This window comes from Aotus nancymaae, unplaced genomic scaffold (assembly GCF_030222135.1).
Source record: "Aotus nancymaae isolate 86718 unplaced genomic scaffold, 86718_ANA_hifiasm-v0.15.2.pri h1tg000008l, whole genome shotgun sequence".
NCBI classification, from domain to species: domain Eukaryota; kingdom Metazoa; phylum Chordata; class Mammalia; order Primates; family Aotidae; genus Aotus; species Aotus nancymaae.
In genome coordinates this window covers 61,892,697-61,918,666 of record NW_026988419.1, presented here as the reverse complement: position 1 = coordinate 61,918,666, position 25,970 = coordinate 61,892,697, and the positions used below count along the sequence as shown (strand labels likewise).

Genomic DNA, 25,970 nt, shown 5'->3' with positions numbered 1-25,970 from the left:
TGGAATTATATTATATATAATGTTTTGTAATTTGCTTTCACCACTTATCATTATATAATCAGCATTTTCCTTGCTTTCTAAATGTTCTTCCAAATGGAAGAGAAATAAATTATATAACTGCAACATAATTTGTAACTTCCAATTCTTCACCTTACACATCTGAGAAGACTCCTATTATTATATCCAGCTTTCTGCACATCTCTGATTATTTCCTTAGGATAAAGTCCCAGAAGTAAGATTTCTGGCCCAAAGATGTAAACATTTTAAGATTTTTGATACATCTTGCTAAACTCTTCTCCAGAAAGGTTTACCAATTTACATTTCTAATAGCAGTGTATCACAGATTCTAGCTAACCAGACATGATTTTACATTTCAAATTAAATGCTTTCATAAATAAAATTTATGAAATAAAATATGAATTTTTTCATATTTATGATGTAAAATATGAAATAAAATAAATTTTATTTATGAAAGCATTTAATGTGAGATATAGCCACAATTTCTGCCAAAAAGACAATATTCTTTTTTAAAAAAGTCTAAAGTAAACAATCCTATTAACCAAATCTTGGTTCCTAAATATCATACTCCAAAATCAGGTATATTGACTCAGGGCTTCCTGAAAACATTGCTGACTCCAGGAATGGGACAGGAACTAGATGAGCCTAGAACATCTTTTTGTGCCTGAAGAAAATCATCAAAAAATGATGGTGACATATCAAAAGGACACAGGAGCCAGCTGGAAAGAGCTCTTGCTTGCTAAATTTGGGATAATTTAAGCATGAAAATGAATAACACTAATGGATTATAACATTCTGAATTTCAAAGTCTTCAGGTCTACAATCAAACAATAAATACATGAATGGATGGATGAATAAAGGAAGAAAAAAATAAGAAGGGCAGACTCACTTATGCTATAACTTTTTACTTTCTGCACAGCAAACCATCATAGTACTATTTAATCCAAACAAGAATCATCAATGGATGCTTAAAAACATTAGTGAATGTTTGCTGAGAAGAGATATTTACCTAGCTTCAAAGTTTCTACCCATAGCTTAATTATTAATTACAAAGGAAAAATAGGTATTTTCTTTTACTGTGGAGAAATTGGGTAAACCTCTCTTAACTAAGGGTTCAAAATTAATATCACCAATAATGAGACTGACATCACAAGACACCCATTAAGACACACCAAAGACACATGGCCTATGTAGTTTCCCTGCCAAAACTACATAAACTCTGACTAGGCTGGAGACTGGGGGAGGAAATCACATAAACCCCAAATGAGGAACATTCTACAAAACAATTGTCCTATACTCTTCCAAAATGTCTGCATCTTAAAAGACAGAAAAGACAGAGAAACTGTTCCAGATTAAGCCAGGCTGAACAGACATGTTGATTACATGTAATATATGATCCTGGATTGGATCCTGGGTTGGAAAAATTACCATCAAAAACTCTCATTGCAAAAGTTGGAAAAATGTGAATATAGACTGTGTAACAAGTAACATTATTGTTGTTATCATTGTTAAATTTTCTGAATTTGTTAATTGTACTGTGGTTGTGTTTTGGGAGATGCTAAAGTATCTAGGGATAAAGGTACATGGCATCTGTAATGTACTCTCACAGTTCGGCAAAAATTATACACTATATATGAATACATACAAATCAATAATATAGACAGAGAAAGCCAATAATGCTACTAAATGATGAGTCTAGAGGAAGAATATAGTGTACTAGAGTTCATGGTACTATTCTTGTAATTTTTCTCTAGGTTTAAAGAAATTTTTTAATAAAGTTTTAAAGAGCTAAAGATTTTAAGTAGGCCGGGCATGGTGGCTTACACCTGTAATCCCAGCACTTTGGGAGGCCGAGGCGGGCGGATCACGAGGTCACAAGATCAAGACCATCCTGGCCAAAAGGGTGAAACCCCGTCTCTACTAAATATACAAAAAAAATTAGCCAGGCATGGTGGCACACGCCTGTGGCCCAAGCTACTTGGGAGACTGAGGCGGAAGAATCGCTTGAACCCAGGAGGCAGAGGTTGCAGTGAGCCAAGATTGCGACGCTGCACTCCAGCCTGGCAACAGAGAAAGACTCCATCTCAAAAAAAAAAAAAAAAAAAAGATTTTAAGTAAATACAGTCTTCCTTTTTTGTTTTTAAATAAAGTAATATCATACTCACTAAAACAGAGAAAAGTAATACATACTCACTACACTAGAGGCCTGCAAATAAAGTGAAAGTAAATAGTCTTCCTTTCTCCTCTCACATAAACAAAGTTAAAGAGTTTGGTATATATTTTCTCCACATTTCCCTAAGTTCACAGAACATATATTCAGTCTAATATTAAATTGCTCTTAAAGAGTCACATGAAATGAGTTGCAAATGTTTTATTAAATGTTCCATTGCTCCTAAAACTCATTGGCAAAAAACAACCAACTGACATGGAACTGGATATATAAATTTGGAAAAAATTCAGGGTTTACTGCCTTTATCTTACCACTCAGAAAACACCTAGCTAGAAGCCACACACATTTCATAAATCAGACAATTATTTACATAAGAAATGTATATTTCCTTGCTAGTAACTGCCAACCCTTGCCATAACTCTGTACATCTTAAATTCATGCTGATCCAGTACAAATGGGGGTGCTTTGCCATAATTTGCTGTTTCTCTTTATCATTCACAATCACTGACTAAGCCCCAAAGAAGAAGTGGGGGTTTTGTTTTTCCTACTTGCAGGTTTATGAGTTGTGCTCTTGCAGTGTACTGGAATCAACTCAATTTCTGCATTATCTACATTTAGGTTAAATACCTGCAAAAAAGCAGGATCTGGCAGTTTCCAATTCCTGCTTTCACTCCGGTACTTTCTCATGTCACTTTCCTGGCTCTCCCAAGAACAGAAGAAAAGGTATTATGTACGTAGCTTGGGAACAGGGTGTTGGAGTAAATGGGTTACAATTCATATTTTCCTATCAAAATCTGTTTCATGTCTCATAAAATCTTTCTCGCGTCCAATAATTGTGTAAGAACATGTTCCTTATGCTAAAGTTGTACAATCCGAAACCTAAAAATATTAGGATATTTATAAATAACTCTGTAAATGGATGGAGCTGGTTTAGTTTTCTCTTCGTACCTGGTCAATTAGAGGTTTCAGAGTTAAAAACCAAAGAGCAGGGGTTCTGGCCTCCTGTATTTCATTTGCCCCTCCTAAGGCAGCTTAATACATTTCTCAAAGCTCTATTTTCCAATGGATAAAATGGAGACAATAATGCTTCCTATAAAGGACTTCATGAATTGACCAGCTAAAAGGACTAGGTTCAGTCCAAGGTAAGACATGGATTTACTACATGGCTACCATTAAAAATTTTTGTTGATCGAGAAACGGGGGAAAGGGAAAGTAACTTTCTTATACCCTGTACCTTTCTGGATGGGCCTTAACAGCTCTCATTTCTTAATGCCTTCCAAAAACCCACCAATACCCTAAAGCGGAGAGATCTTAGTCCTTCTGACCTGGCTTCAACAACTGGAAACACAGCTAGCTGATGATCACACAATTACACAGCACTGCTGGGAGCAAACTCACAAAGTGCTACCATTTGGGTTTCCTTCTCTAATCAATTGCCATGAATCACTGGCAGCAGTTAACAAAAAAAATGAAATCATCCAGGGAGATTAAAGGATATTTATGGGAAAGTTCCCTTGAAAAGATACTGAACAATAATTAGCCAAAATAGGATGTAAATAGAAATGACCAAAACCAGCTCCAGAGGGTTGCTACTGAAGTAATCAATGCTGCTGAGTCCCTGCAGGTCAGCTCTGCAAGTAGTTTTATTCTCAAGGTACCAAACTGAATGTGACAACCATGTTGTATCTCAGTCCTGAGAAAGATGAAAGGTCTCAGAGCTCTGAGCTCATCTAGGATGAGCACAAATCCTAGACTCTGAAAGCTAAGACCCTTTTCTGATTTTACCAGGAGAGCAGCTTTCTGTCTGGCTCCTATTAATTCTATAAAATACAAAGCCCACTGTTAGCCTTTAGTAGAAGTGAAATCCAAGACACAGGTATTGCATATTTCACTTAAAAAAAATAGTGCTTTTTGTCTTTTAAAAGACAACTGCTGATGACCAGAAGTTCAAGCAGAGAAAATGGAATGGGTATGAAAACTTTACACATTACTCTTTACCGACCCCTCTCGGTTGCCATAGGGAAGAGAAAAGCTTGAACCCTGGGAAGGTCTGAAATCTCACCTCTGCCTCCAGCAGAGCTCAGAGAACATTCGGTCTTTCATGCCCTGGAAAGAAATGCTCTTACTTCAGCTGACCCCTAGTAGAACTCACCCCTAAAGCACACGCTGCAATAATTTCTATTTATGGGGCTCCCAGAATGGAAATTGGGAAACGGCCTCGTGGATCAGCCCCAAAGGCCTTGCTAGGTCCCTTGCAGCCCTGTGATCCTCTAACTCGAGGTTGAAAAAGCTTACATAAGTGGTATCATGACTATTCCTGTCAGCAGGAAAAGACCTTACCTCTTTCTCTATTTTGAGGAGCTTCTTTACAGCCACCTCCTTGTCCTGTGATATCCATTTGGCTCGATAAACACTCCCGAAACTTCCTCCACCGCAATTTTCAAAAAACTGCAAGTCATCAAATTTAATTTGCACGAAGGAGGCACCGAGAGACGACATCTCATAATGACAAAGTATTATACTTCCACAAAATCTGCAGAAAGAAAGAAAAAGAAAAATCAAATTACAAATTAGGCTAAATCCTTTGAATCCTATTTTAGATAATATATAACAAATAAGTCCTGTGAGACTTCCAGAAAGTCATGGTGACTTAGGAAGAAGAAAAGCAAGATTATAAACAAATCGAAATGAAAACACTCACCCTGGCAGCCCACGCAAAATTCAACAGCAACCTGCCCAGACTTTGAAACACAGCTGTCCACAGAGAAATGGCTCAGATTTCCCCCAGACAAAACCTGCAGCGAGCAGCACTTCCTACACGTCCCGAGGAGCTCTGCGGAAAGGCTACTGTGTCACCAGGTCTCCTATCAGGGAGCCCTGACAGACGGGAAGCATGCTTTCCATGGCAAGCTTGCATCGCTCTGCTGGCATCTGAGGCACGCCACCTCTCCACGCTGCACTCCCTTCACACAAAATATACACAACCTAAGCCACTGAGCATCCTGGCACAAGGACAGCCGCAGGGCTGCAAACGGAACACATACTCAATGTTTAGACTCCAAAAACAAACTTTCAGCTTAAGGACGACAGAAAAGCTGGCAGAGTGTTTGCTCCCTGACTGCATACTGTAACAAAACTTAACTAAAGAGCAGAAAAATTTGTCCTTGATTACAATATATTAAGTCATCCAAAGAATACTGCCAAGGACATTAAAAAATATTATGCTTGTTTCCAGAGAAACGTATTACCCCTCCCAGAGATTATTATAGTGATCTTTCCTAGGGTCTAAGGAGTTTTACTATTCTCCAGGTAAGTGGCCGTTCTTAACACCCTATGCCAAACCACAGATTAGCAAGACTCACAAACACAAAACCTGGATGAAAATTGGGCTAAAATTTTGAACCTCCATAAAAAGTTTAAAAATGGTGGATAAAAAAACTTTGCACACATATTCTTGCAAAAAGTGTAAACCAGAACCTTATAATGAGGGACCAAAAAGACAAATCTGTATTTCTAGGACATTCTACAAAACATCTGGCCTAGGCTCCTCATAATTGTGAATGCCATAAAAGTTTTGGGTTTTTTTTTTTTTTTTTGGTTTATTTTTTTAAAGCAGAGAAACTTCTAGCATCAGGAAAACTTAAAGGACCACAATGACTAGGTTGAGCATGGTGGCTCACACCTGTAATCCCAGCACTTTGGGAGGCCAAGGCAGGTGAATCATTTGGGGTCAGGAGTTCGAGACCAGCCTGGCCAACATGATTAAACCCTGTATCTACTAAAAATACAAAAATTAGCTGGGTGTGGTGGTGAGCACCTGTGATTCCAGCTACTTGGGAAGCTGAGATATGAGAATTGCCTGGACCCAGGAGGTGGAGGTTGCAGTGAGCTAAGATAGCACCACTGTACTCCAGCATGAGTGACAGAGTGAGACTCCAGCTCAAAAAAAAAAAAAAAAAAGAAAGGAAAAAACATCATGACTAAATGTAATTTATGATCACTGGATTCTGGGTAAAAAAAACTATAGAAAATATTATTGGGATATTAGGGAAATCTGCATATTTAACCATATATATGATGATATTATTTTATTCATGGTAAATAATGGTATTTTTGTTTTATAGAAGGATGTCCTCAGATGTATTGCTTGGGAAATGCATGTAGACATTTTACAGTGTGATGTCTATAATTTACTTTAAAATGGTTCAGTCCTTATCCCTGTCCCTGTTCCCTAACACACACACCAAAAAAAAAAAAAGCATGGATATAGAGAGAGGGAGAAAGAAAGCAAGTGTGGCAAAATGTTAAGAAGTGGCACATCTAGGTGACGGGTCTCCGGGCATTTTACTACTCTTTCCATTCTTCTGTGAGTTTTTTAAAAAATGAAAAGGTAGAAGAGGTTGGTTTGTATCCATATAAACCGGCAACATTTCTCCATAAACAGCTTGGGGCTTTGTTGAGTGATGTGTGCAGGCAGCTCAGAGATCTTAGCGTGTAGCTGGCTAGCCACCCATTTCAGGAAAATCAGGTCACTGAGGAATGCCGATTTCTCACATGAAGTCAAACGCTGCTCTACTTTGAAGAGAAGGTAAGAAAGAGGAAGGGTTGTTTGTTCATCCTCTAAAGTTTAGAAGATACACTCCACATAAAAATATGAGTGGGGGTAAGATCATAGTATCTAAATATAATCTATAAACATATGTGAATCAAAAAGTTTACCAACTTTTTCTGTGATTCCCATTTAATTAAACATGGAAAAGAAAAAAATTTGGATAAAATTTAAAGCATGTTGCCAAGGGTAGGTATATAAATATGCAATCTAAAAAGTTGGTTCAACCAAATGTCCAACATCATTTGCAAGATTCCCTCAGTATTACAGATGCTAGGTTTTAATTTTTGTTAATTATTTTATGAAAGCATTAAAATGAAATTGAACTACAAAGCTTATCATAAAAGAGAAGTTTCCTGCCTCCCCATACCCCACATCCAAGTCCCACTCTCCATACCCAACTAATTTCAATTCCTTTAGTATTTTCTTCTGGTACTGAACTCTGTATTTCTAAATAATGTGCTTATATTCCTATTTCTTGATTTTCCATTTTAGATATTATCTACTAACTTCTGTGGAAGACAAGAGTTTAGTTCTCATATACCATTTTACAAACAAACATGGCATGCATACAAACATGGCACACTTGCCCAAACCTCCCAGCTTCCAACTGTACTGTAACACTTGGTTAACTCAACAGTGTTCACAGTAATCTGACAAAGTAAATATTATTCCCAGCAGTGCCATGTAGAGTTCAATAATTACATCTCCTTTCTTGGATAACTTTTTGATTCTGTTAATTAGTTGCCCTGTTTTTTGTTGTGGTTGTTTGCTTAGCTTTTTATACTCCTAACATATTCACCTCATTAAACTCTCCTAGGAGCTGCAAAACTCCTCTCAATAAAATTAAAACAAGTAATTTCCCTCCTTTTTTCACATTGGTTTTATTTATTTATTTTTTTTAGAGACGAGCCTTCTAGGCCCTCCATCCTGATTCAATCTGGCTGGAATGGTTACTCTCTAGGCCTGACTTGGACTGGGACTTCTGTTGGCTACCATCCTAAGAACTTCCTTCACCTTTTTGCTCTGTGAGAACCTTGTCTTTGGATTTCCTGTCTTCCCTTTCTTGGTTTATTCTCCTGTTTTGACAAGACATATCTCTCATTAGCTACCTGAATAGATCACACAGAATATAATTTTTTGAGAATCTGTATAGCCTAAAATGCCTGATTGGTACCTGGTTGGGTATACAATTCTAGGTAGGAAACAATTTCCCATATGATTTCGAAAGTATTACTTCATTTTTTCCTAGTTTCTAAGTGGCTACCAAGCAGTCTGATGTTACTGATTATTAACCATTTTTATATTATTTGTTCCTCTCCAAAAGCTTTTAGGATCCTCTATTTATGCCAGAAATCCTGAATTCTAATAGGATATGTTTAGGAATGAGTCTTTTTCATTCATTGGTAGGACACTCAGTGAACTCTTTCAATCTGTAACTCATGTATTCTAATTCCAGGAAAGTTTCTTGTGTTACTTATTTACCACTTATAGCCACTTTGACTTCATGTCATCTCATTTCCCATACTACATGAGGAACTGTCTGCAGTTCCCAAAACACACTGACCGCTCACATCTCCACACTTCTGCACAGGCTAGTGTCTCTGCTTCAAATACTTTTGTTTTCCCAGCAAATTCCTATCCCTGACCACCTCTTTGAGTCTCAGGAGCAGAGTTAAATTCTCCCTCTTCTGTACCACAGCACCTTTCTTTACCCATTTATCTTTCCCACTTAATTCCCACCAGACTATAAATTCCCTAAAGTCAAACTCAGTTCTGTTTACATGTGGATCCTCAGCACCACCTCACAGCTAGGTACACAGTGATGCAGCTTTTCCATTAAAAAAAAATTCTGTTGAATAAGTGAGTAGTTTCTGGTTATTATTCCATTATACCTTTTGTAGCTGGAGAGATTTCAAGCAAGTTTTGTAAAACATAAGGTATGTAATTTTTACAAGTGCCCCAGGGGGTTCCGAAGCAAATTCTGATCTGGAAACTGCTGCCTAGGCTTCTTGGGAGACTGAGGAGAGTGTATTTCAGACCTCCAGTACTGGGTACCTTGGAATCCTGGCATTGGGGAAGAAGGAGGAGTAGAGAAATCCTTTCTGAAACAAAGGCAGAGATCTGAAGCAGGATGAGATCAATATGAATCCATCTAAGTCCTAAGTAGAACAAGCCCAGGGAATATGGATGAACTGAGGTAGGATCAGTCACATCTGACACTGACCTAAGGGAGCCAGAAGAAGGCTGAACTTTGAGAAGCACTCTTCTCCAGGATTTCACCCCTTGACAGGAGGCAACTAGTCAGGTTCTTCCCAGAATCACTGCTACTTTGCAATACACGCTGCCATAGGGGAACTGGCTGTTTGTGAATGGAACTATACAATTACTTGTTTTATTGAAACCATAAAAAATTAAGTTCCATCTGAATACTGAAGAAACTAGTAATCTAGTGTGTATGAGCACAGGTTTAACTCTAGTGAGCTTGGCAAAGTATCATGGATGTAGCTGAAAAATCTGGTTGAGATTTCCACTCCCATTTACATGGAAGTTAGACCATATATATAGTTTTTTCTCCCTTGAGTTTTCTCTCCTTTAAGAATCATTTTTCTAAGGGGATCAATTTACGACCAGAAGAATGAAAAATCTGAGTTGCTAGTTATTTATACTTAGAGCCTGTTGGGGAAGACTACTACTTGACAAAATTATGTTCTAATTTTTCAAATGTATTCTCCACCAAATTAATATACCAGAATTTAATAAAAAGTCTTCTATATACATTTATTTACATGGTATATCAAATCAAATCCAACATTTTCATCTCACTGTATTAAAAGAATTGCTTTGGCCGGGCGTGGAGGCTCACGCCTGTAATCCCAGCACTTTGGGAGGCCAAGGTGCATGGATCACTTGAGGTCAGGAGTTCAAGACCAGCCTGGCCAACATGGCGAAACCCCGTTTCTACTAAAAATGCAAAAATTAGCCAGGCATGGTGTCATGTGCCTATAATCCTACCTACTCAGGAGGCTGAGACAGGAGAATCACTTGAACCCAGGAGGCCTCTCCACTCCAGCCTGGGCAACACAGCAAGGCTCTGTCTCAAAAAAAAAAAAAAAAAGAATTGAAAAAGGAATTGCTTTTACACACAAAAAAGGCAATTTTTGTCCATGCAACAATGCTCAGTCCTAATTTTGTAGCATTCTCGCTGTTGTTTTATAAACTCTCAAAGCTGTTTTAAATGTTAAGTATCTACCACACAACACTGAAGGGTAAGTTAGAGCAGCAATGCCACAAAAAAACACAGCATAATAAGGCATCACAACTCTGTAAATGTTGAAAATCAATAATTTGGTGGTTAAATCCAATCATTTCACTACTTGAGTAGAATGTCAAAAAAATTTTTTAATTTTCCTTCAATTAAAATTCAAAAAAACTTACCTATTAACCAAATTGCTGAAAGCATATACAGCAACATCAGCTAATTATCAAAAGTGGAACCATATGAAGATAGAAAATATTAAAGAATTATTTTAAAGTTTTCAATCTTCTAGTCCAAAAAAATAGACTTAAGTTTCTTACTCACAGATCTGCTATTTTGCTTCTTGAGTTTTCAGATCTGTGTTGACCTCAAATAAGTCACTTGTCTTTTCATTGTTACTTTTGCCCCAAATTAAAAACAAAATGACCCCATTGCAGTTCTAACATTAAAAAGCAAGGTTTTAGAATTAGATCGATATGAGTTTGAACCCTCCCTCCACCTCTTGGTAAGTTTAACAAATCACTTTTTCTCAGACTGGCATTTCTAGATGCATAAATAAAACATTTGCAAATCTTTTCCATTCAGTGTCACAAAACTGACTGCCCCAAAGTTATCAAGTTTACATAGTATTATTTGACTTCATTAATAAATCTCACTTCCAAATAAGAGATATTGCAACAGGGAAGCAGTATGATTCAGAGGAAAGACCTCTACCAGACAGAGCTACCAGCAAATCTGTTACTAGCTACTTGGGCAAGGCACTGTGCCTCTCTGACCTCACTGTTCTTACTGGCAATAATACCAGTGCTATGAAAGTGCATACGTGAGCACAGTACCCAGCCTACGGATACATGCAATTAATGGAAACTATGGTATTCTTATTATTTTAATAAGCTTTGGTATCATATTTAGCCATCTATTCCTTCAGCTTTTACAGTCAGGTATGCTTTCCTCAAGAGCTTTCCTCTCCCCATTTTCAGAACTGTTTTATACTGTATCTCTTAGTTTTGCAAAGCAATTATTAACAAATAAATGTGCTATTGATCCCTAAATCCTTTTCCTCTCTTTGCATATGTTCTAATTCTTTCTCACTCCTCTGTTTAACTGCTGTTTTTGGTCTTGGTCATTTATGAAAGATCTTATTAGTTAGCAATTATAATTTATTTTAAACTTTTTTCATGTGAAAATTTCAACTGCTAAAACACAATACTTTTCTTTTTTTGTACTTTTTGGATATTAGCATTTCTAAGATCTATTTATTCAATGATAGCTCTCACTTTCGTAAGGTCCTGGATTATCCCCTTCTTCCCCGGTGACCACTGTCTTCTTTCAGACCTTACCTGCTGCAGAGTCAATGCATATCTAACCCTAGAAAACTATAACCTGCTTATCCAATACCTGCAAGTGATGATTTTTATAAAAAATTAAATCTACTTTGGCCGGGCACAGTGGCTCACACCTGTGATCCCAGCATTTTGGGAGGCCAAGGCTGGAGGATCACTTGAGCCCAGCCTAAGCAACATACGAAGATCTCATTTCTAAAAATTAAAATAAAAATAAAAATCTACTTTATGAAAGGATAAACTTTACTAGAAAAAAGGTATTTGAATCTTCTCTGGATGTTTCTATCTTGTGGTTTTATATGGGCCTATATTTCTGAATTTAGATCCTTCCTCTTTTCCTGTCCCTAATTCATGCTTTCCTTTCCCCCTTCTTCAAAAAAGTATGGTTGCCAGTTTACTTTCTGTATAACATTGGAAGAAAAACTTACTTGTTTTATCATGACCTGGATTTGACAAAAAAGAGTCTTTGAAAAGAGTCTGTATTCAGCAAATTATTTTGCCAAACTTGCTGCCTTGATATTTATGCTAGTATTGTTTCAGCCTCTTTAACACAGATCAGTGAATAAATTAATAAAATGTGCTTTATCATGTTTATTAAAAGAACACCACTTGGAATCACTGTTTTGCAATTTTTTTTTTCCCCCTACAAGTCTTATCTTCAAAAAAATGAGGAAAGCTCTGGTTCAGTGTATTTGTCCATAACACCAAGGTCAAAGATTCTATTCCTAAACAGGACTGCTATTCTACTCTTTTAAAAAAAAAAATCACTAAAAAAGACGAAAGCTGGCTAGGTGCAATAGCTCACACCTGTAATACCAGCACTCTGGAAGGCTGAGACAGGAGGATCACTTGAGCCCAGGAGGTCGAAGCTGCAGTGACATATGATCACGCCACTGCAATCCAGCCCAGGCGACAGTGAGACTCTGTCTCAAAAAAATAAAAATAAAAAAAAGTTGCAAGACTAGGTATATGAATAGAACCAACCAGTACTGTATCTACCATCGATATTTCCCTTCTTCCTCCAAGGCTGCTCCTAGAAAAACAGTCTATCTTATACTGAGTAGGACTTCATGTATGGATATCTGTGAGAACCCAACTTTAAATAAGAATCTGAAAAACAGAATAGCTATTGTTTCATGTTCTCCTTCCTCCTGTATCTTTACCATATAAGTAATGTAACTCTCTAGTTAGAGCGACACAATAAAAATGAGCTAAACATTCTTATTGAAATATTTAAAAATTTTAGTATTTCAACTAATAAAAAGCAACTTCCAGAACACACTTCCTTACCAAAAATATTATTACCAGAAGTAAAACATAGGAGGAACAGGAATGTAGTTGGTGGGAGCACTTATGCCACAGAAGTGCTGCATGGAAATGTGTCTGTGCTCAAACAGAAGCCCAACTAGGAAACATAAAGTGGATACAACCTGCGGCCACGGCATGGGCAGCTGCGTGGGCTTCTTGTGTTGAGTAACTGGGAGCTTCCTGTGGCATGAGGAAGAGAATGGGGCCAGAGTTGAATAGAGTGAGGGTGCACACAGAAGGGAGATTTCTAGGGCTTGGCTAGAAGAGGAATTCACAGGTGCCTGAGTACACAAGGCTCACTTCAGTTCGCCACCTCCCATCCATCCTGCTCCCACCCTAGGTCTTGCTGCTACTCAGCTCTTGTTTGTACCCTGAACTGTTTTCTATCAGATAGAAAGTATCAGACCATCCTAGCTGCTGACAGATAGGTACAACTTTGGACTGAATGCCTGGAATGAATACTCCCTGAGAAGGGTGAATGCAAGGGTTAAAATATGGTAACCTCAATTTAAGATGAAGGGTGAAAGGAATGAAGATGGTACAACTAGGGAAGACTAAGACTTTATATTATGTTTTGATGATCAAGAGGCAAGGCTATCTGTGGATGAAAGTTACAGAAAGAATTCCGATTCTTTGGGAAGCTAAAGTGGAAGTATGGTTTCAGGCCAGGCATTTAAGACCAATTTGGGCAGCATAGTGAGACCCCATCTCTACAAAAAATAAATAAATAAAAATTAGCCAGGTGTGGTGGTTCATGCCTATAGTGCCAGCTACTCAAGAGACTGAGGCAGGAGGATAGTTTGGGCCCAGGAGTTCGAGGTTGCCATAAAAATTAGCTAGGTGTGGTGATTCATGCCTGTAGTCCCAGCTACTCAAGAGACTGAGGCAGGAGGATAGTTTGCGCCCAGGAGTTCAAGGTTGCCATAAGCTATGATTGTGCCACTACACAAAGTAAGACCCTGTCTCCAAAAAGAAAAAAAAAAAAGGATTCCTGGTTATTAGAGTCGGCCAACAAGAAAATCTGCCACCCTCTTTAGTAGTGAGTAACCCATCGCCAACAGGGTTCAGTGAGACGTGGGGTGTGGAGTGGGAGACCCTTGCAACAGCTAGGAGAGCAGAATGAATGCTGCTTTAAGATCCGCTCCAACCCTGTGAGTTTGATGACTAATCTACTGTAGACGGTCTCCCTCCTTTTCTGAGGGAAGCAGTCATGAACCCGACACTAAACATCACGGAGAAGCACAGTGAACATCAGTGACGGAAATAATGGAAATGTCTGGGCCATCTTCCTCGATTTCTCCTCTCAAACTGGGTGGGAAGCAAAGAGCCACATTCCAGTTTTCTATCCTAAAACTTTCCTCTCCCTCCCCTCACCCCATTCCCAAAGCAAAGAGCATTCTTCATCTTGAAAGCCAGAGTATAACCACCTAACATAAAAAGTCTTTGGATGATGATCTACCCCTATTCTTTTATCAGCAAAATGGAACTGCACTACCCCACGCAGTGTGCCGGGCTGCAAGGCTTCATGGTGCAGTACTCTTTATTAGGATCAATCCCATGCTCCTTGTGTGCATATTCCCATACACATATGCACAGTACACGGTACTGTGCAGAAGGTGATATGAATAAACAGCTGTCCTACAGCATCAATTTTACTTTAACATTATGGGAATAAGCCAGGCAAGGTGGCACATGCCCTTACCCCCGGTTACTGGGAAAGCTCAGGTAGGGGGATTGCTGGAGCACAGGAATTCAAGGCCAGTCTGGACAACATAGCAAGATTATGTTTCTAAAGTAAAAAAGACTTGGGGCAATAAATATGCATCTGTTTGTATAGATTCGTTCAATTTAAGTAAAGCAGAGTACGTTAGAAGAGAATACAAAATCCACATAAATTTTTAAGATTAAATACAAAATTTTAAAGCACGTACTTGCTTGTATTGGAGTATCTGTGGCTATAGGGACTAATTCTTGAAGGAAAACATTCATTTTTCTCCATAATAGGGTACTTTGGTAGAAAAGTTTATTAAGCAAATATTTACTACACGACGTGCAGACTGCAATTCTTTCCTTTTCTTGGTTTTCTTAAACGGAAGCCCAGAGATAAGTTCAGAAAGAAGGATGTTGGGCCTTGCTCAAAATCAGCTATATGAATGATTCCAAGTGGTTCTAAGGCACATTTTAGAAATCCTCATACTCAAAGCAGGAGAGTAGTTATGAAAACCTACCTACCCACTACATGAGTATGATTTGGGAACAGAACAGGCTACCAAAGGCAAGCCTTGGCTGGAAGGAGTGCTAAGGTAGGAATGCTCCCACCAAAACTCAGGTTGAAACTTAATTACTTAATTGCTAATGTAACGGTACTGGGAATCAGACCCTTTAAGAGGTGGTTAGGTCATTTATGGATTTCCGCTGTTATCCTGGGAGTGGCTTAGTGATCTCAGGAGTTCAGCTGCCTTTTTCTCCGTCTTTCAGCTCTTGCTTTCGCTTCTACCCTTTCACAATGGGAGATTATCACCAGATGCCAGAGCCATGCTCCTGGACTTCCCAGGCTCCAGAATCATGAGCCAAATAAATTATTCTTGTTCCTTGTAAATTACCAAGGCTGTGACAGACTGCACCAGCAGCAGAAAGCAGACTAGGCTAGTGGGCCAACCAGCTCTGTGTATAACTTGAGAGATGTAGTAAAACGTCCTTCTTTACCACACTGATATAGTGGTTGAAATCTCAGGCACTGGTACAAGCATTTCTAAGTGGTTTCTCATAAAGTCATGCACCATAAACATAACTATGTTTTAGCCAACAATGGACTGCATACATAACAGCGATCCCATAAGATTATAATAAAGCTGAAAAATTCCTATTGCTAAGTGATGGCACACTTTCCTAACATCATAGCACAATGCATTACTCATGTGTTTGTGGTGATGCTGGTGTAAATAAACTTATCATGCTGCCAGTTGTAAAAAGGTATGGCACGTACAATTATGTACAGGGCACAATGCTTGATAAGGATAATAAATGACTATGTTACTCATTTATGTACTTACTATACTTTTAATCTTCATTTTAGAGTGTACTCTTTCTAGTAAAAAAAAAAAAAAACAAAAGAAAGAAAGTTAACTTAGGCAGGTCCTTCAGGAGGCATCCAGAAGAAAGCATTGTTACCATAGGAGACAGCAGCTCCATGCACATTACTGCCCCGAAGACCTTCCAGTGGGACAAGATGTGGAGGTGGAAAGCAGCGATATTGATGATCCTGATCCTGTGTGAGCCTAGGCTGATGTGTTTCTGTCTTAGTTTTTAACAGAAAGTGTAAAGAGCAAAACAAACTTCTAAAATTTAAAAATAGAAAAAAAAATCTTACAGAATGAGGATATAAAGTATTGTTGTACAGCTGTACAATGTGTTTGTGTTTTAAGCTAAGTGTTATTTCAAGACTCAAAAAGTTTAAAAAAGTTTAAAGTTTATAAAGCAAAAAAGTTACAGCAAGCTAAGATGAATTTATTATTGAAGAAGTTTTAAATAAATCTAGTATAGCCTAAGTATCCAGTGTTTATAAAGTCTACAGTAATGTACAGTTAACATCCTAGGCCTTTACATTCACTCACCACTCACTCCCTCACTCGCCCAGAAAAACTTCCAGTCCTGCAAGCTCCATTCATGGTATGTGCCCTACACAGGTCTACCATTTTTTTTTATCTTTGATACTGTAGATTTTATACTGCATTTTTACTGTGCCTTTTCTATTTTTCGATAGAAATACTTATTATTGTGCTGCAATTGCCTAGAGTATTCAGTACGGTAGCATGCTATGTAGGTCTGTAGCCTAGGAGCAAGAGGCTATCCCACACAGCCTAGGTGTGTAGTAGGCTATAGCAGCTAGGTTTGTGTAACTGCACTCTGCAGTGTTCACACAAGTACGACATCACTTAACAACACAGTTCTGTCAGAACCTATCCCCATTGTTAACAGACACATGACTGTACTTATCCCTAGGAAGCAGGTACTACTGTCCCTAACTTACATGTGAGAAAACTGAGGATCAACGGTGTGAAAGTAGCTCAAGCCAACTACCTAACTTACAGGTGACACAACTTGTGTCAAATTCAGGCCTGACTCCAAAGTCATATCATTGTTTTCTACCATATAGCGTCTTTTTGTTAATAACGTTCTGCCTCCTCCTTCTGTCTTTTGTTTTCCCTCTTTAACTCCTTTCTTATTACAATAATTACTGGATTGCTACCATCCACCTCAAGTTCAATCTGAGGCTTTAATTTCCTATTACAATTGAAGACACTGGGGTTATGGCGTCAGATGTGTGGCTGCTTTGTTCTCACATATTCTTCTACTGTGCTGGGATTACTTAACAGCTGTTAGGGTGTAATTGATGCTTCAGCTTTCCATAGGAAGGTATGACATAAAAGCACCCATGTATCAGTCAAATCAATCTAAGCTCTAGCATTCACAGCCCTCTTCCCTTACCAGGTACAGTTTTCTGGTCATAGCTGGAACTCTGCTTATTTTTATGTAGTGGGGCAAAGGGAATAGCTACAAAACAAATAGCCTAAATCTTCCTTGCAGTAAGACCAAAAGGTGCCTTAACTGTTCCTATTACATTTAGATAGATAAGACACAGCTTGTCAATCTGTCCTGGATGGAATAAAATGGAAAACAAGTGATCTAAATTAATTTTTATTTCCAACATCTCAGGATACCGACATAGGGCTATCTTATTCCAAGAAGTACTATATCCCCACAAACACCTTTTTCCAGTCTTTTTAAAAAACAAAACAAACCAAAAAGCATCGATTCTCTCCTCTCTTCTAAATCTACCAATTTCTAAAATAAACTGTCCATTTTGCTCTTTCATTCCACATTAACAGCTTCACCTTACATCTGACTTTTCATGCAACATCATTGTAATTTCTCCAGTGTTTTCTCTGATGATTCGATTTATTCACTCCACGCCCCTCAGACCTCCTATTTGTAATTTTGTAGCCCTATCGAAGTCAGTTTCACTGCTCATTCCAGATAGGCGCTGAGCCAATATATTGCCAATAACACTCACTCTTGTGCTAAGTTAAAATACACAGTGCAACTTGCCAAGTTTCCTTATTTGGCAAGAAGGCCCCTTAGTTCCCAAGATCTTTGACCATCCATTTTTAGATCCAAGTCCGCGTGTTTAATATTTGGATATTTTCCTCTCTCTCCCTTTCTTTAGTGTGTCCTTATATATTCCCTAAAAGCATAAGAAAAACAGATCAATCATCTATTTGCTTTTTTAGACAAGAAAAAAAGTCCTGGCAATTGCATCATGGTCATTTACTCTGCAATTATTATCACTACAATTTTTTATTTAAACAATAATATTTTGTAGTTAAAAAACTCCCCAAATAATCTCAAAAAGTTTATAGCAGGAATTAAACTGTGAAAGATTAAACAATGCAGTGGTCCAAAAGACCATTTTTTATCTTAATTCTCTCTTCCCAAACTAAATTCCTATTCATTTACAATCTCCTAAATCTCACTATGGTAGCAGGAATTTAAAACAAAGGCCCTACAAATGGCCAAAACCATAATTAAAAATGCAGCCATCACATTTTTTTTTTTTAAATTGAAAAACAAGCGAAATTTCACTGTGGAGACAGGCCTACTACAAAGAGGGCATTAAGTAGCCCTGAATCAGTTGCTTACTTTTGTCTTTAAACGTGTTTGGAGGTTTGGATCCAGTAAATCCTGGCTGTTCATTTCAACGAACGTCAGGAAAGCAAGAAGGCTCCCCTAAAACAGCTTCAGGGTTAAAGACGGAATACAGTTTTCAACAATCTTAATTCAAAAATCCTCAAATTCACTCTGTAAGACGATTCTCACACACCATTATTAATGAGAGCTGCTTACTGTACTACACTTGGAATTGTGTTGCTTTCATTATTGCAGAAACTAACAAAAATAAAGTTCCCCATAAATAACGCTTATGGGCGATTTCAAAGCGCATCAGAAACATTTTCGGCGATCTAACAGAGATACCCAGTTTTTTTTTGTTTTTTTTTTTTTGAGGCAATCGGAAGTCATCCAGCCAGTCCTGAATTAAAGTTTTCTGGAAGCTGTCATGAGCATGCGAGGCCAGGCTAGGCGGCGGCCTAGGTAAGCACTTCTGGGCCTGGTGCAGGTCTCGGAGACCACGAAAAGCCGGCCCCCTGAGGGTCACTGAAGGGGACACCCCCGGCTCCGGTGGGAGGAAAGGGGGAAGCCGGAGAGGGCAGGCGCTCCACGCTGCCCAAGCCCGGGGCAGGAAGGGCGGGGGGCGGTGGCTCTGGATACATTTACGCCTGTTTGTAAAACTGATCTTCAGTGTTCATTGTTCCTGGCCTAATTATGTGAGGAAAACAGAATGAAGGAAAATGGATGGGACGCAACGCCGCTCGCGGCCGAGTTCTTAGGAAAGCAGAAGTTGGTCGTCCCTCCTCGCACGCACGGCGTGTGCTGGGAAGTGGCCGGCGCCCTGCCCTGATTTGGGAGCCTCGCGCTTCGCCCCCCGACAGCGCTCCAGCCACCCAGTGCTTGGCCGGCTCTGCTGCTCGCAGGGCCCCTGCCTGTGCCGCGAAAGCCCGAGCCGCCCCGGCCTGCTCCCCGCGCCTCCCGGCGCCAACTTCTCCGTGGGACTGGCCCGAACTCTCTAGAACCGCACTTGGCAGAGCCGCGGCCGAGGTCCCGCGAGGACTCCCCGGGCGCCGCGAACGCTCGCTCCTGCCGCCGCCGCCGGGCGGGCCCTGGGTCAAAGACTGGAGCCCCGAGCAGCCTCTCGAGGCCGTCTGGGCTCCCGGGCCCCGGCGGCGCCTCGGCCCCGAGACGCGGGGACGACTCGCGAGCGCGACAGGCCTCGCCCCCTCTCTCCCTCCCTGGCCTCCGGCCTGGCCCCTACCTGGCTCCCAGGCCTGGCGCGAGCAGCAGCCGGGGGCGCCGAGGCCTCGCGCGCGACGAGGGCGGCGGGGGTCGGGACCACAGCGGCCCTCGCGGCTCCCACGCTTCCTCCGGAGTCAGGAGTTGAACATTCCGCCTCTCCGCGCGGCGCCAATGAGGAAGACAGTCACGGCAACAGCACCACCTACCTCCAGGCGCGGAACGGCCGGGCCGCCCTCCCCTCACACGCGCGGGCGAGCTGGGCGTGGGGAAGGCTCTCGGGCCTGCCTGGCCTGCGCCCGGGGAGCACCATCCGCCCCGCGCCCCAGGACCCGCCGAGGCCCCCCAGACACACCTGCCCCGCTGTTGGGGGAGGGCCATGGGGTGTTTCCCCACCCCCAGCACCTTAACTCATCTTTTTGACAAGTTAACACACCTGCTACTCCTTCAACTCACGCCTCAACAAACAGGCGCTGGGGACACAAAGAAATAGAGGCTGTTTTGTGCCCTACGAGAGTTCCTTTAGTTGGGAAAGGGACAAATGTAGAGATTTCTGGGGACATAGGTCTGAAGGCTGCTTCCCTAGAAACATCAGTAGGTACCTCTGGCATTTTGAGGAGGGGCCGTGGTTTGCTGCTCTCAATTTTAACAGAGCAGAATGCAGATGAGGAGCCAGAGTCTTTTACAGGCTTAAGCCCAAGGTGGAAATGGGCGTTGGGAAGAAAAGAAATTTCTGACTGGGGAGGATGGTTCTGTGAAGGAAGAATGAGAGGAGCTTGCAAGAGCAGGGGCCACGTTATCCAGGATTTTGAATTTGAATTTTATCACCCATGGACACTGGGGAGCTGTGGAAAATTAGAATCAAAGGAGTGAAATGAGTGTTTGTGTTTTTGTTTAAATAGTCATTTTGAGAGAGTAGTCCACAGTGGTTGTAGGCTGAGTTGCTAGGATGGAAGTAGGGTGAGTGGTAGATATTGTCACCACCCGGTTATGGGGTCATGAGGACCCAAGTTAGGGGTAGGAAATGGAATTAATAACAAGAAATGGGCTGGGTATGGTGCCTGTAATCCCAGCACTTTGGGAGGCCAAGGGGAGAGGATTGCTTGAGACCTGGCTGGGTAACATAGTGAGACCTCATCTCTAAAAAAAATTAAAAAATTAGCCCAGTATGGTGGCACACACCTATAGTCCCAGCTACTAGGAAGGCTCAGGTGGGAGAATCGCCGGGGAAGTCGAGGCTGCAGTAGACCACAATCGTGCCACTGCACTCCAGCCTAGATGAGTGAGACCCTGTCTCAAAAAAAAAAAAAAAATGGAATTGAGAGAAATACTAAATATTTCTCGAAGATTCCACAGAAATTGGTAAACCACTAGATTTAGAAGAGAAGAGGAAGAAAGATGATGCCAAGATTTCAGACCTGGATGACTGGAAGAATGATGGTGTCATTGACAGAAATAGGAATATGTGGAAGGGAAGCTGGCTTCATGTTGAGTTTGAGGTCATAGGAGTAAAAACAGGTAGAGATGCAGCAACTGAAATATGAAACAAATTCAGAAAAGAGGTCAAGAGTGAAATAGAAAATTTGTAAGTCATTCAACAAGTTAAAGATATGAAAGTGGAGTGATGATTGAATAGAGATTAAAAAACAATTTATTAGTCTGATATTCAGATTAATTTGCCCTTTGACGAGGACTGGAGATTTTAGCATTAATAAGTTTTATTTTGGTAACTGAGAAATTAGAATTGATGAAAATTGCCATGCAAAAAAATTTGTAATGGAGGTCTAATCAAATAATTCCAAATGATTCCATCTAATCCATTCAAGGAAAAACTAAGGCTCTTTAACATAGGCCCCAGGCATAGGATGACTCTAATCATTTTACCTTACCTTCAGAGGCACTTGGTTGTGATAGAAAGGACACTTGACTGAGGGTTGGAAAACCTGACCTCCGGTCTTAGAACCACCGGGTATCAGCTAGAATGCTTTGCAAGATAAGCCACAGTTTCCTCCTCTGCAAAATAAGAGGGACTAATTAGAAGTTAGTTACAGATTCTAGCTTTAAAACCATGAATGTATTGCTTTAAATTGGGAGCACATGGCTTAATAGCTTTAATATTTTTAGCCACATTGCATTTGCTTCCCATCATTTTCTTTCATTCTGTTTTCCCCACATAATTAGGCCAAGAGAATAACCAGCAGGAACAATGAACACTAAAGATCTGTTTCACAAACATACCTAAATGATAATCTAGTAGACATTTTCCTGTCTTCCCAAATAGGTTGCAAACCCTTTGAGGTTATATCTTATATTCTGTTGTACCTGCATATGTATTATCTATAGCTGAAATAAATATATAATGATCGTATCATAAACTGATTGCCTCAAGTTTGGTTTTTCTTTTGTCAAGCTGCCTGTTTCCTATGGATTATATTGATGTTTTTAGGCCCCAGACCTAATAAATATAGTCTAGTATGTATTCTCAATACTGACTGCTTTTTCAAACTTTCAAATCTTTTTTGAATTGGTTAATTCTTACCAGGCAGAGTCTAGGGGAGAAATGCCACATATAGGTGAAGGGGAGGAAGGCAGCAAATCACACTGCCACGTATGCACCTATGCAACAATTTTTTTTTTTTTTTAAAGAAAGGAAGAAAGAAAGAAAAAGAATAAAGAAGAGGAAGAAAAAGGAAGAGAAAGAGAGAGAGAGAATGAGAGTATTGCTTTCTTGCCCAGGCTAGAATGCAGTTTAGTAATGGGTATTGAAAACCTCTTTTATACTTGATGTAAACAGGAAGGAATAAGGGAAGAAAATGACAAACGAGCAGCCAACCAATATTTCATTTAAACCTATGAAATGCTATGCGATTACTGAGGAGTGATTTACTTCCAATTATGTAGTCACTTATGGAGTAGGTGTGAGGTGGTAATGTATGTTTTATGTATTTGAAGTGGAGAGTTCTATAAATGTTTATTAAGTTTACTGGTTCCGGGTCTGAGTTCAAGTCCTGGATGTCCTTGTTAATTTTCTATCTCGTTGATCTATAAAATCGTTAGCTCTTGTTACATTGATCCTTTTGCCATTATGTAATGTCCTTCTTTGCCTCTTTTGTTCTTTGTTGCTTTAAAGTCTACTTTATCAGAGGCGAGAATTGCATCTCCTGCTTTTTATTTATTTGTTTATTTTTACTCTCTGATTGGTTGATAAATCTTCCTCCTTCTCTTTGTTTTGAGTCTTTGTGTATCGTTGCATGTGAGATGGGTCTGGATGCAGCATACCAATGGGTTTTGACTTTTTATCCGATTAGAATATATATAACTTTAATACTGGCATTTGATGCTAGCTGGCTGTTTTGCCCATTAGTTAGTGTAAATTTTTCGTTGTGTTAATGTTCTTTTCTTTTTGATATATTTTTGGAAAGGCTGATATTGGTTGTTCCTTTATATGTATAGTGCTTCTTTCAGAAGCTCTTGTAAAGCAGGCCTGGTGGTGGTGAACTCTCTAAGTACTTGTTTGTTCACAAAAGGTTTAATTTTTCCTTCGATTATAAAGCTTAGTTTGGCTGGATAGGAAATTCTGGGTTGAAAGTTCTTTTCTTTAAGGATGTTAAATATTGGTCCCCACTCTTTTCTGGCTTGTGGGGTTTCTGCTGAGAGATCTGCTGTAAGTCTGATAGGTTTCCCTTTATGGGTAACCTGACCTTTCTCTCTGGCTGCCCTGAGTATTTTCTCCTTCATTTCAACCCTAATAAATCTGGCAATTATGTGCCTTGGGGTTGGTCTTCTTGAAGAATATCTTTGTGGTGTTCTCTGTATTACCTGGAGTTGAATATTACCCTGCCTTGACAGGTTGGGAAAGTTTTCCTGAATGATATCCTGAAGAGTATTTTCCAACTTGGATTCATTCTCTTCATCACATTCAGGTACACCTATCAAACGTAAATTAGGTCTTTTCACATAGTCCCATATTTCCTGGAGACTTTGCTCATTCCTTTTCATCCTTTTTTCTCCAATCTTGTCTTCTCGTTTCATTTCACTGAGCTGGTCCTCGACATCTAATATCCTTTCTTCTACTTGATCAATTCGACTGTTTAAACTTGTGCATGCTTCGCGAAGTTCTCATGTTGTGTTTTTCAGCTCCATCAATTCACTTATATTCCTCTCTAAATTGTCCATTCTCGTTAACATTTCGTCAAACCTTTTTTCAAGGTTCTTAGTTTCTTTGCATTGGGTTAGAACAAGTTCTTTTAATTCACAGAAGTTTCTTATCACCCACGTTTTGAAACTTGCTTCTGTTATTGGAACACACTCATTCTCCATTAAGCCTTGTTCCATTACTGATGAGGAATTGCAATCCCCTGTAGAGGGAGAGGCATTCTGATTTTGAGTATTCTCTGCCTTTTTACGCTGATTTCTTCCCTTCATTATATATTTATCCGTCTGTTGTCTTTGTAATTACCGACTTTCTAACTAGGTCTCTGAGCAGACCTCCAACTTGTTGATTCCCAGCGCAGAAATCTGAGCAGTCCACTGCGCCGGCCAAAACAGCGGTGTTAAGATTGATGGTGCTTTTCTGCCCGGGAGTCTCCGGACTCTGCACCAAAAACTGGTGCACTAAGGCACCAGCAAAAGCACCGCGCCGGCCACAAAAGTCACCCTGGCGACACGTGGGGCTCCTCTGCTGGGAATCTCCTGGTCCGTGAGCAACAAATATTCGTCTGAAAGTGTGGCGTCCTCTCCTTCTCTGCGCTTTCACTGGGAACTACGAGCCCGAGCTGCTAGTGATCAGCCATCTTGGATCTCTCTCTGCAACAATCTTGCATGTTTTTCACATGTACCCCAAAACCTAAAATGCAATAAAAAAATTAAAAAAAGCAATAACAAAAGAGACTTAGTGAAACCTCTCTTATCAAACCTGCCTATTCCTTTACTTCAAATGTTTCCGCACTAAAAATAGATGTACTCTTAGCAGTGGGTGGCTTAGAAGTCCTTAGCACCCTCTTATACCCAAGAACATTCTCCAAAATAAACATGCAATCTAAGTTTAAAAATATAAATATAGCTTAAGGAAAAACTTTTCTAACCCCCTATTCAATGGAATTGTTTCCTCTAAGCCCCTCTTCGGATAGATAGCCTGAAACTGCCAACAGCTATCAGTGGATCGGAAAAGTGCAGATATAAATTCTATTAATGGCAGAAGGAATGGCAACTTAAAAGGAAGGAAGCAGTCTTTATCCTCCCCTCCTCTTATAGTGGTAAGAGTTATGGTGCAAGCTGGCACCCAGGGGCATTTTCTCTAGCTGTCTTAGTTTTCCATCTTAAATTGTGAATAGTCTATGCCTGGATTATAGCTAAGAATTAGCCAACTTTTATGCAAATGCCAAGGCTTTACCTCCTGTACAACTCTGAATCCCTGGGAAATTAAGGTATATAATCAAACATCCTTTAAGTCATTTAACCGTTACCTTAAAATTATAAATAAAGCCTAGAACACTGGTTGAGTTTAGTTTTTACCTCTAACTTGAGGATCAAAGAGAGTCACAAGAATATTCAAGATATGGAGTTTATTTAGGTGCCCTGGGGCTTGAAAGGAGCGGTGTGGCAAGAAGAGATATTGAAGACTTTTCCAAAATGTATTCAACAAGCATTTACTGACTGCCAGGCACTGTGCTGAGCTTTATGATTATAGCAGTGAACAAGCGTGGCCCCTTCTCTCACAGAGCATTCAGAGTGCAATGGAAGAGCCAGCAAAGACACGAGCAATTACGCCGTGGAGTGCTCTTAAAGGGGCAAAGATTGGGGCTTACAGAGGGTACCTAGCATAGTTTTGAGAGGTCAATGAAAGCTTCTAAGTCAAAGAATCTCTAAGTTAATCCAAAAAGAAATGAAGAGGATTTGCTGGACTAAAAGAAGGGAAAGATATTCCAGGCAAAGGGAACAAGTGCCATGGCCTGAGAGCATTTAGCAAGTTCAAAGAATAAGTTCTTTATGTATCTCAATAAAGACATCACCAGCAGGGAGTAATAGCCCTCTTAGTAGTAGTAATAGTAATAGAGAGAAACAATAACAGTAATAGATGGTTAATATTTACTGGATAGTCATACACCATGCACTGAATTAAGAGTTTTACACAGACTTTTCCCATTTAGCCTTCACAATAACCCTAGCAGGTAGTTTAAGTCATCATCCCATGCTATGGGGCCGGAAAACATCTTGGAAAGCTTGGGCAACTTGCCTTCCCTCAGGGAGCAAAAGGTGGACTTTATGTTTGTTTTTTTAGATCAAGCAGTTCTCAAAGTTTTTGGTCTCAGGACTCCATTACACTCTAAAAAAGTCACTGGGGATGCCAAATAGCTT

The 25,970-nt window shown here is 39.9% G+C and overlaps 1 protein-coding gene across 5 annotated transcripts in view; it reads right to left on the bottom strand.

Moving 5' to 3' along the window:
• MAP3K20 (mitogen-activated protein kinase kinase kinase 20) overlaps nucleotides 1-19,792 on the bottom strand; it is a 197,771-nt gene extending 177,979 nt beyond the window's left edge. Inside the window, exons 1-2 of one of the 5 annotated variants that reach the window (XM_012462360.2) lie at nucleotides 19,636-19,792; nucleotides 4,529-4,721 (exon numbers count right to left, since the gene is read on the bottom strand). In XM_012462360.2, the coding sequence (XP_012317783.1) occupies nucleotides 4,529-4,687 (159 nt within the window). In that variant the 5' untranslated portion in view covers nucleotides 4,688-4,721; nucleotides 19,636-19,792. Of the gene's footprint in view, nucleotides 1-4,528; nucleotides 4,722-4,920; nucleotides 5,148-19,635 lie in introns of those variants that run through there. The other 4 variants (XM_064373402.1, XM_012462359.2, XM_012462361.3 and 1 more) reach the window with 4 other exon arrangements.
• Nucleotides 19,793-25,970: the final 6,178 nt, after the last annotated feature.